Source organism: Cuculus canorus, chromosome 9, assembly GCF_017976375.1.
Source record: "Cuculus canorus isolate bCucCan1 chromosome 9, bCucCan1.pri, whole genome shotgun sequence".
Taxonomy (NCBI): domain Eukaryota; kingdom Metazoa; phylum Chordata; class Aves; order Cuculiformes; family Cuculidae; genus Cuculus; species Cuculus canorus.
The window spans coordinates 15917705-15928880 of record NC_071409.1 but is presented as its reverse complement, the minus strand read 5'-3'; the positions used below and the strand labels follow the sequence as shown (position 1 = coordinate 15928880).

General features: G+C 63.9%; 1 protein-coding gene across 2 annotated transcripts; it reads left to right on the top strand.

The window, feature by feature from the left end:
- The first annotated feature begins 2516 nt into the window (after window positions 1-2516).
- CHRD (chordin) lies at window positions 2517-10512 on the top strand. Of its 2 annotated transcripts, none has more exons than XM_054074453.1 (23): window positions 2517-2655; window positions 3158-3261; window positions 3736-3862; window positions 4298-4426; window positions 4506-4623; window positions 5523-5619; window positions 5720-5861; window positions 5936-6076; window positions 6579-6661; window positions 6751-6898; window positions 6993-7099; window positions 7184-7300; window positions 7388-7544; window positions 7631-7872; window positions 7959-8072; window positions 8310-8522; window positions 8608-8701; window positions 8826-8879; window positions 8977-9080; window positions 9238-9340; window positions 9460-9614; window positions 9792-9885; window positions 10052-10512. In XM_054074453.1, exons 1-23 carry the CDS (start codon window positions 2538-2540, stop codon window positions 10117-10119), a joined length of 2829 nt encoding a protein of 942 aa, XP_053930428.1. In that variant the 5' UTR covers window positions 2517-2537; the 3' UTR covers window positions 10120-10512. The 2 variants fall into 2 exon arrangements, with proteins under 2 accessions (XP_053930428.1, XP_053930427.1); XM_054074452.1 differs by having other exon boundaries at window positions 4280-4426.
- Window positions 10513-11176: the final 664 nt, after the last annotated feature.

The window sequence follows — 11176 nt, the reverse complement described above, 5'->3', positions numbered from 1 at the left end:
GCCTCAGTCCCAGACTGGCAGTGCCAAGACACCTTCTCAGCCCCTCCTTCTTCACACTGATGCCTTGTGCCTCAGTTTCCCCCATTCTGAAGGCCACAACCAGGCGGGTTCCCCATCTCTCCTTCCTTTCCCCAGGAAAGGGGAGGGAGCTTCCCTTGCTGCTTCCCTGCATCCTGCGGCTGAGACAGCAGACTGTGACGAGCTCTGGGTGCGTAGAGCCAGCACTGGATTCCTGGCACCAGTGGGGCGTCTGGGAGCCATCGCCTGCCTCCTCCTCGCTAGGCCCAACTCGGGTTGTGCTGTTCCCCCAGGGCTGCTGCTGCACTGCAGCAGGCACCGCACAGTGACGCTGGCACAGCCTCACAGACCCCAGCCCTTCCCTGCCCACCGTGCCACCAGATACCAGGCTAGCAGGGATGCCAGGAGAGAGGGGACAGATCGGTGGCATCACTGGGGCCAGTAGGGAGGGCAAAGGCCTGGGGGTTGGGAGGTGCCACGCTGCCAGTCATGGTCCCCGCTTGCAGAAAATGCTTGCAAGAAACAGGGTGTCAGGCACAGCCATGCCTGGGGGATTCCTGGGCCCCTGGCACTGTTGCAGACCTGGCGATGCCCTGCAGGGGGAAGCCCAGCTGCTCCTCTTGGCCTTGTGCCAGTGCAAGCTTCTGCCACCGGGCAGGTCCCTGGCATGGCCAAGCCCCAGCACCCTTCTGTCCTCCCCAGGAGAGGTGCCCACTGCATGGGGACACACGCTAAACCAGGGCAGGGAATAGGATGGCACAGCTGCAGGAGAACTGCGGATGGGCAACCCCTTGTGGACTGGCACCAGGGGTGCGGAACTGTGGGCTCCAGCCCCCACAGATGCTCATCGGGCCCGGGGAGGCCCAGGAGAAGCTTTCTGGGGAGGCAGGGGCCTGTTGTTCTCCAGCTGTGCCGTGTTTCCCTAGCTACACTGCGCAGCTGGCTGGGTGTTTGTACCGCCCGGAGTTGATTTTGGCAGCCCTGCGCTTCCCCCTCCTCCCCTCCCTACCCGCCTTCCCCTTCCCGGGCGCCCGCCTGCCATGCACCCACCAACCCTCCCTGCCACCCTCAGTGGGGGTGGCAAGGCAGGGTGGCACACACTGGCCCCCGTCCCCACCAACCCTCCTTCTCGGTTGTATGCCTCAGTTTCCCCAGCAGGATGATGCCCCCCCCATGCTTTTCCATGGTGTCTGCTCACTGCTAACCGCCACCGCTGCCACTCTCACTCTCACTTGTGCTGGGTGCTGCTGTCTCAGCCTCATCCACAACTGCCCCCTCCTTTCCCTGGGCAAGAGAACTCAGGCATCCCGGCTCCTGTCACTCTGCAGCCACTGTCACCGTGGGCAGGAACCTGGAGTCCTGCTCTGGAATCTTCCTCTGCCCAAGGTGGGCAGCAGCAGAGGGATTTGGGGGTGTCAAGGGCACAAGCCGTGGTGTGTGTGACTTTGCAGGATGCAATGTGGATAGGGGCAGGGGTGGGCATGCTTTGGGGTCCATGTTCAGGGGTGTTTAGTGGATGGAGGGTCTCTGTGTCCTGGGGAGGGTTGGCTGTGGGGGAGAGGTCTGCAGGGATCCATGTACCACAGGGGTCTGGATGGATGGATGGATGGATGGATGGATGGATGGACGGACAGATGGTGCCCTGCGGTGTCCCTCATCCCGGGATGCCAAGCAGCCTGGGAGGGGGCTGGGTGAATGGAGAAGTCCCCAGGATGTCCTGTGCAGGCCGGGGTGGGCAGCCAAACACTTGTGTGGGGGATTCATGCCTGAAGGTGAGCTGTGTGAATGGGCAGCCCCAAGGATGCACAGTGCCCAGGAGATGCCCCATGCCAGGGGAGAGGATGTGAATTGAGGACAGGGACATTTGAATGGGCTGCCTCACAAATGCCTTATTCTCAAAGGGCTTTCTGTGAGTAGGGGATTCCCCAGGACCTCATATGCTAGGAGGGCATGTGAATGGGGCACACGCAGGATGTCCTGCGCCCAGGAGCACCCCAAGCTCTGTGGAAGGTGTGTGGGTGGTGATGGTGTGTCCACAGTGCCCAGTGTCCCTGTAGGTGTTGAGTGGATTAGAGGGGTGTCCCTAGGGTGCCCGGGGGTACCCCATGCCCTGGCGCTGGCGTGTAAGTGGGGATGCTCTGTACCTAGGGGTACCACACGTCCAGGGAAGAAGGTGCAATAGATGGGGGGTTCCTCAAGGCACCCCAGCCCTGGGTCCCATGCCCAGCGGGGCAGCTGCACGCCCCGGGGAGCCCCAGGACAGCCCGTGCCCGGGGGGGGCGGCGGGGAAGGGGGTGTCGGAGCGCGGCGGGGGCGCGTCCCCCCCCGGGCCGGCCGCTGCCTGCGCCTCATTAGCGGGGCCTTTGTTTGCACAGGGCTCGCAGCTCCCGCTTGCCCATGCCGCCGCCTATAAAGCGGAGCCGGGGCCGGCGGCCGGGCAGAGGCGGCGGCAGCGACCGGCAGCGCCCGGCCCCCCCTCCCCGCCCCCGGCCGCCCGCCTGCCCCGGCCGCCCGGCACCATGCGCGCCGCCCTGCTGCTCCTGCTCGCCCTGCTGCCGCCCGCCCGCGCCGCCCGCCCCAAGCTCGCCCTGCCCATCCGCCCCGACACCGATCCGCTGCCCCCCGGGGGCGCGGCAGGTAGGATCCCCCCTCCTTCCCTCTCTCCGGGTGCTTCCCGTCCCGGACGAGCCGCTGCCGCGCCCCCCCTTCCGTGTCCCGCTTCCTGCACCCCCCTAATGACACCCGTGTCCCCGTCCTTGTCCCGCATGCAGGCACTCCCCTTTTCTGCACCCCCGTCCTTGTCCCGCACCCCCCGCACCCCCAATGCTATCGCCCCCCGCCCTTGTCCCGCACCTCCGCGCCCCCTTTTCTTCACCCCTGCCCTTGTCCCGCACCCCTGAACCCCCAACGCCACCGCCCTTGTCCCGCACCCTCCAATGCTAACGCTCCCGTCCTTGTCCCGCATCCCCGTCCTTGTCCCATACCCCGGGCCCCTTTTCCCGCACCCCGCGTCCCCAGCCCCGGGAGCGGCACCGCTGTCGGAGCGGGCTCGGGGCGGTGCGGGGTGCGGCAGGGGGTGCCCGCTGCCCGGAGGTGACCGCGGCGGTGATGGGTGGGTGGCCGGGGGGGGTCTCCGCAGGCTGCGCCTTCGGGGGACGCTTCTATGCCCTGGACGAGACATGGCACCCGGACCTGGGGGAGCCCTTCGGGGTCATGCGCTGCGTTATCTGCCACTGCGAGCCGGTGAGTGCCCCGGGGCCCCCCCTTCCCCTGCAGATCCCCCGGGTCCGGCCTTGCTGGGGAGGGGGCTGCCAGGGGGGGAGTCCGACCCCTTCATTCGATACACCGCCTCCCTATGGAGAAGGGGAACGCAGATCCCTCCAGCCAGCCGGACACCTGGATGTCTCCCCCGGCGACAGCAGGGAGAAGAAGGGGAGGTTTATAAAGGATCAGACTTCATTCTTCCTCCTCCTTTTCGGGGATGGCCCCCTCGCCCCCTCCGAGCAGCTCCCCGAGGCTGGTGGGGCCGCGCACAGCTGGGGCCGTGGGGAGGGGGCCCGGGTTTGGCTGCTGTACAGGCAGCTGGAGCTGCGCAAGGTGTCCGGGCAGCCCGCGGGGCTCCAGATGGGCCGGGATGGGGGAGCCGGGCTGTGCCGGGGAGGGGGAACATCTTGGCACGCTTTGGCTCAGCTCTCCTGGGCACTTCTCCCCCTGCAGCTGAGGAACCGCCGGGGGAAGCCAGTGGGGAAAGTGAACTGCAAGAACATGAAGCAGGACTGCCCCGTGCACGCCTGCCCCCGGGCCACGCTGCTGCCCGGGCACTGTTGCCCCACCTGCCCCAAAGGTGAGGCTGGTGGGTACCTCCCTGAGGGGAGCCTCCCTCATCCACAGGGGGCACGGGGAAGGGGGCACTGCGCACATCCACCTCTCAGAAAGGGCTGTTCACTCTGTTTTGGGGGATTCCAGTGCTCTTGGGGTACCTAAAGGGTGCTGGGCATGGGGAAGCCCTGATGGGCACAACTATCCCTGAACCACCCTGGGAGGGTTGCAGATTGGGTGCACAGGGTTGAGCACCATGCCTGTCCATTTGCCTGTGTTCCACGTGTCCCCTGGCACCCTAGCGCAGAGCCCCGTGGTGATTTGCAGGGCACATCTCGGTCTGTCTTGGGAGGGGGGATTTATTACTGTCCTCCCCACTCTGCGCTCTTGAGCACAGGCAGCCTGGTGCAATGATTTCTGCCCTGTGCCCAACCCATGTTAGCTTTGCCTGGCCCCCCAGAGAAGAGCCCCGGACCCCCCTTCGACACCTTCGAGTACTTCCAGGACAAGGAGGATGACCTAGAAAAGCCCTACAATGACCGCTCCTATCTCAACTCTGAGGGGATGGCCCGTGACGATGCCCGCACAGGTGAGACCCTGCCTGGGCAGACAGAGGGAACCTGGGACACCCCTTGGGCCTCCCACCATCATTAGCATCCCCTCCTCAGAGTTCGTGGCCTTGCTGACAAGCGGCTCAGAGCCGTGGCACCCCACTTCCAGTGCAGTGGCCAAGGCTCGCTTTACCCTGCTGCGCTCCTACCTGCTCTTCTCCATAAGCTACGAGAGGTAAGTCCTGTCCACTGCCCAAGCTGGCACAGCAGGCACCCCTTTGGAAAAGGGGGAGATGCAGTGGTGCTTGTGCCTCGGTTTCCCTTCCAACGTCCCCCTGCAGTGCCACAGCCTTACACTGGCAGAGTGAGAGATTCAGAGAGGGGCAATATTATGGGGGTCCAGCCCATGTAAGCAGCCCAGATTCCAGCACACCATCCCAGCCTCACCCCTTTGCCTCCAGGTCTGGAGCAGGAACAAATGGGAATGGCTCCAGGGCTCCACAGAGGATGCGAGTGCAGCAGGGCAGAGGCACCATGCCACCCAGCAGACTCTGCCAATGGGCAGCACTGGGGCACTGCCACTGGGGTCCCCAGTATTCACCATGCCCTTCCCGGATGCCTGCCGGCAGCTGAGCCTCTCCTCTCCCTCCCTCCTTCTCGCTCCAGTTTCTTTTGCTCTTCCTCACTTCCAGCCCCCTTTGCATAGTAAAGTGGTGACTAATTTCCAGCTCCGACTGGAGGAGCCAAACAGAGCCGAAAAAATCTCCTAATTTACAGCTGGGCCTGAGTGCTCAGCTCCTGGTGGGTCCTGCCCTCTGCCTTCCCCAGCAGGAACCCAGCTCCAGCACGGTGCCAGCTTGGCACTGTTCTGGGGCAGGGGAGCCCAGAGGACCCTTTGGCACTGCTCCAGGGCAGGGGAACCCAGAGGACTCATGCCGAGCTGGCACCCCGTGGGATGGTGGCATCGGGCCAGCCTGGGGGTGGGCAGGGCATGGCACTGCCATTGGGATATCTTCCTTCTGTTGCCTGCCCCAAATCGGTGCTTCATGTGCCCTCCCCAGTGAGTGAGGGTGGTGCCAGGGGTGGGGAGGGGGCCGGGTGGGGAGTCCATGCTCACCCCTTGGGTGCACACAGGCTGGGGCGGCCGAGTCGCGTGCGTTTCAGCAACCCCGAGGGCAACGTGCTGTTTGAACACCCTGTGCAGAAGAGCGCTGCCCCTGAGGACGGCATGGTGAGAGGGACTGGGAGGGCAGGGAGGCACGACCCCTTCTTTTCCTTGCCCAGTTGTGTGGTGCCCCCCAGACCCTGCCCAGCTGTGCTCTCTCCTGCAGCTCTGCGGGATGTGGAGGACGGTGTCCAAGGCCAATATCCAGCTGCTGCGTGGGGAGCAACTCCGCGTGTCCCTCATCACCCGGGCACAGCCCTCCGGAGAGGTCCATGGGCACATCGTCAAGCATCGGGCACTGTTTGCCGGTAAGGCCAGCTTCTGCATGCTCGCCTGGAGGGTGCCCACTGGGGTGCCCCTCACGCCCCTTCTCTTCGCTCAGAGACATTTGGTGCCATCCTGACCTCATCGGACCCCACACACCTGGGTGCTGGGGGCATGGCCATGCTGACGCTTAGTGACACCGAGAACAACCTGCACTTCATCCTCATGGCCCGGGGTCTGCTGGAGCCGGGTGCTGGGGGTGAGGCCTGGCACAAGCAACCCAAGGGACTTGGCACTGCCCGGGGGAGGATGCGCAAAGGGCTGGGGGTCCATGGCAGTGTGTGGCTTGGGATGCATACTGAGTTGGGGCTGGATGTAGGATTCAGGGTGGGTACGGAGGCCGTGCGTGGACTAAGGGGGTTGTAGAGTGCCTAGGAGTTCGGGTGTGCATGGATGAGGCGTGTATATCTATGCAGGGGGTGGGGTCAGGGAGTGCTGGCGGGCACATGGGATGTAGGAGATGGTATATAGAAGGATGGGGCTGGTGTGTGGGTTGTGGGAGCATGTGGGGAAGCGCAGGGAGGGATGATGAGGGGTCATGATCTGCACAGGGGTTGAGGTGCGCAGGACAGGGAGCTGGCAAGAAAATGGGGGGTCAGGTGCAGGAGTTTGGGGGGTGGTAGATGCAAAGGGGTGGGTTTGGGAGCAAAAGGGCGGTGGTCACAGGCCCCTGCATATCCAAACCCATTTGCCATGGCCAGAATCCCCCTGGGTGCCGCTGCGGGTCCGCATCCTGCACCAGGGCCAGACGCTGCGGGAGGTGCACACCAACATCACCATGGAGGTAAAGTTGTCTGTCCCCCCATGTGCCCCAGCAGCCACAATGCCTGTCATGCCAGGGCTGAGCCATGGCACTGTGCCCACCCCTGGCAGGACCCTGACTTCGCGGAGGTGCTGAGTGAGCTGTCTGCTCATGAGCTGCAGTGGCTGGTGCAGGGGCAGCTCCGCATCGTGGCAGAGACAGAGGGCCGGCATGCACGCCAGCTGGCAGGCACCATCACCACACGCCGCAGCTGTGACAGTGAGCATGGGGTGGCACCCTGGGGTGCAGCTGGGTGACTGTGCCCCCGCCCTACAAACCTCATCACCTCTGTGCCTCTTTCCCTGGAATGAAGCTATCCAAAGCGTGCTGTGTGGAGCAGACGCCTTGCTGCCAACCAAGACGGGTTCTGTGGGCTCAGCCAAGCTGGAACTGCACAAGAATGGCACCCTGGAGTACCAGGTAAGCAGGAGGTACGCGTCTTCATCATGGGTATCCAGGGGTGTCTTGCCCCCACCAGCCTGCCCTTTGACAACCTGCCCACAGGTCCAAGTGGTGGGTACTGCCAGTGAGGTGGTGGGCATCACATTGGAGACCAAACCCCGTCGGAAGAGCAAGAGGAACGTCCTGTTTGACATGACATTCAGCTACAAGGATGGGCTGGTGAGCCCTGGGTGGCACTGAGGGGGATGGCATGGGGACCTTTGGCAAGTCCCCATCCCAACCCATGTGGTCTCCTGTTGACGACAGGCCCGGGGCACCTGGGAGAACCCCAGCGCCCGCGATGCCCACATGCTGCTGCAGAATGAGCTCTTCCTCAATGTGGCCACCAAGGACTGGGCGGAGGGCGAGCTGCGGGGCCAAGTCATCTCCCTCCCCTACAGTGGGCTGCTTGCCCGCTACACAGGTACCCAAAGGGCACCAGGGGTGGTGGCAGAGGCGATGGGGCAGACCTCTAGCCCACCACCTCTGACAGTCCCTCTCTGTGCACAGAGATGCCCGTGGCACTGGCAGGGCAGCTGGTGTCCCCTCCCGTAAGCAGTGGTGCCGGGGGGCACGCCTGGCTGTCTCTGGATGAGCACTGCCACCTGCACTACGAGATCTCAGTGGCGGGGCTAGGCCGCCCAGCTGACAGCACTGTCAGTGCCCACCTCCACGGCGTAGCTGAGCTGGGTGAGATGGGAGCCCATCCCCACCAGCACAAGCGCCTGCTCAAGGGCTTCTACAGCACCGAGGTGAGGCAGGCACCCAGTCAGGGGACCCCATAGCAGGGGCTAGGCCAGCTCTCATGCCCACCCTGGTGTCCCTCTCACCCTGGCAGGCTCAGGGCGTGGTGAAGGACCTGGACACCGACCTGCTGCAGCACCTGGCCCAGGGCACTGCTTTCCTTCAAGTCAGCACCAAAGCTCACCCCCATGGGGAGATGCGGGGACAGGTAGGTCCCCACCTGGGCAGGGCACCCCTACCCATCCCTACTACCACCTGGGCTCTCCAACCAGGTAACACTGTCCAGAGTGGGGCTGGAGGGGGACAGGATGGAGGGCACAACATGACATGGTGTGCTCTGTGGTTGTGGGCCCTTCCTCCACCAGCATGGAGTGTGACCAGCAATTGGCATGGGAAAAAGGATTCCCCAGCAGTGCCAACCTTCCTACCCTATTTCCCCATCCAGGTGCACATTCCAAACCGGTGCCACACAGGAGGAACCCGCCTGGCCCAGGAAGAGGCTCCAGGGGAGGGCGAGCTCTCTGAAAGCACCAAGATCAGGGACTTGGAACAGCTGAAGAAAGACCCCAACTCCTGTTTCTTTGAGGGGCAGCACCGGGCACACGGCACCCGCTGGGCACCGGACTATGACAAGAAGTGTTCCATCTGCAGCTGCCAGGTATGGGTCAGAGGCAGGAAAGCTGGGGGGCAGTACGTATCAGCAGAGCCCCCCCAGTAATGAACCCCATACCTGCTGCCCCCAGAAGCGCACAGTGATCTGTGACCCCATCCTGTGCCAGCCCCTCAACTGTACCCGCCAGGTGCACCCAGAGGACCTGTGCTGCCCCATCTGCGAAGGTACCTGGGGGTCAGGGGAAGTCCCATGCAAGGGGCTGGGGAGGCAGATGGGTCCCCTGTGCGTACGTGGTGGGGGGTCCCTCTGAACCTGTGCCCTCCCTCATGGCCTCCCTCTTCCTTGCAGAAAAGACAGGGCAGGAGGAGCTGAAGCTGGAACGAGCACGGGACAGTAGTGAGGGTAAGTTCCAGGGGGCATGGTCTGAGGGGGCACTCTGCCTCCTTGGCCTCCTCTGCACCCACACGGGAACTGTGCTCACCTCCTCCTCCTCTCCCAGGCTGCTACTTTGACGGAGACAAGACGTGGCGAGGCTCTGGCACCCGCTGGCACCCAGTCGTGCCTCCCTTTGGGCTCATCAAATGTGCCATTTGCACCTGCAAGGTAAGACCAGGTCCCAGCCCCCCAGTCCGGTCCGGTGGCAGAGTTGCTGCTGCCCTCAGCTGCTGGGCACTGCAGCAGGGGCTCAAAACGGGGAGGGAGGCACATGCCTTGTAGCAACTGCTCCATGCCACAGTAAGCCCCAATGCTCCCCCCGTAGGGCACCACAGGTGAAGTACACTGCGAGAAGGTGCAGTGCCCACGGCTCACCTGTGCCAATCCAGTGCGTGCCAGCCCCTCTGACTGCTGCAAGCAGTGCCCAGGTACCTGCACCCCCTTCCTGCTCTCCATTCTCCTGGTGTAGCCTGTGCCTGCCACCACCCGTGATGCCACAGGGTGCCCATGCTGCATGCAAGCAGCTTTCCAGTGCCCTTTCTCACAGCCTCTGAGAAGAGCGTCCCTGAGCTGGCCGACACCATGCAGGCAGATGGGCCACGGGCATGCCGATTTGGGCGCCGCTGGTACCTCAACAACGAGAGCTGGCACCCCTCCGTCCCCCCCTTTGGGGAAATGAAGTGTATCCTGTGCTGGTGTGTGGTGAGTGTGCCAGGCCTTGGGAGGCAGCAGGGACAGGAGAGGTGCCCCTGTACCAATCCCCAGCAGTTTGGGGGTGGGTGGGAGAGCACCCCAGGGTGGCACCCCAGGCACCCACTGCACCCCAAGGAGCTGCCAGCCCTCGGGCCACCATGCTTAGCTCCTTTTTCTGCCACACAGTCAGGGGAGACACACTGCCAGAGACAGGAGTGCCCGCCAGCTGCCTGTGCCAGCCCTGCCAGGAGGGACAACCCCTGCTGCACCAAGTGCCGCGGTAAGCGTGAGTGTTCACATGTGGGCACTGCTCCTCCCCACACCTCACACCATGGCCCACGCACCTCCACAGCCCGCTTGGGTGCTGAGCCAGGGCTGTGAGCAACACAAGTGCCCTCCTGGCACCCGCCATGCCCATCTCTCAGCCCCACTTTCCCACCTCACAGCTCCAGCTGCCCCCCCAGATGCACAAGAGAAGGTTCATGATACCAGGGTGGAGGCATGGAGCCGCTGAACAGTGACCACGACCCAGGGCAGGACGAGTGCACAGAGAGTCTGGGTGGCCGTGAGGGCTCCCCACCACCCGTCACCCCCGCACAGGGCAGGGGGCACAGAGGAGCATGGCAGGGTGGACAGAGCCAGATGCCCAGCCTGGGCACCCCATCTTGGCACAGCTGTAGTGCTGGGGCTGCCCTGTCTGGTTGTGCCAGCAGGCAGCAGCCCGGCTGGTGGAGGCCGGGGCACCCGCTACCCTCCCTCTCCGAGCCCCCCAGCAAGCGGGCAGAGCAGGCATCACGCCTGCCTTGTAAATAGTGTAAAATCCCTCTGCTCCTGGCTCACCTGGGCTCGTCACATAATTTATGGTGCCCAGGGACGGGGGTCCCAATGTATTTATTAAAACCAGAGATATTGCCCACCTGACTCCCTGCCTCTTCCTGATGGCAGCATCGTATGCTGGGCTCTGGTGGGATTTGCGGGTCCTGGCTGTGCTGATTTTGGGGGTGGGCGTGCTGGGGGAGGTATGTGGGGGGCATAGGGCTTGGGAGCCAGTGCCAGGCTAGGGGTACCCTTTATGCTATGCGTAGAGTATCAGTGGAAGGTACCAGAGCAGGGTTCAGTGCCCACAGCTGGGGCCACAATGCCAGCGCTGCCTATGTCCATGGCAGGACCTGCCAACCCGGTACCTGGGGACAGTGCGTGTTGGCTCAGGGACAGTTGGGCTCTGTTCCCCACACCTCTGAGATGGCACAAAGAGCCCAGCCTGGGGCCCCAGGCCAGCTGACACCCACAGAGATGCCTGCCCGCAGCACCCCCAGCAATCGAAGCGCCTGGGGCTGGGTGTGCCACACAGCTGCCTGTCGCAGTGCTACAGAGGGTGCTCTGGGGCAGTGCTCACCCAGCTAGCCCAGTACAGGTGCACTGGACTAAGGCCTCAGGGGGGCCATGGGAGCCCCAGTGCTGCTGCCTGCCTTTCAACCCTTCCATCTACTAGAAGTGTTACAGGGAGGATCCAGGGAACTACAGGCCTGTCAGTCTGACCTCAGTGCCGGGGAAAGTCATGGAACAGGTGA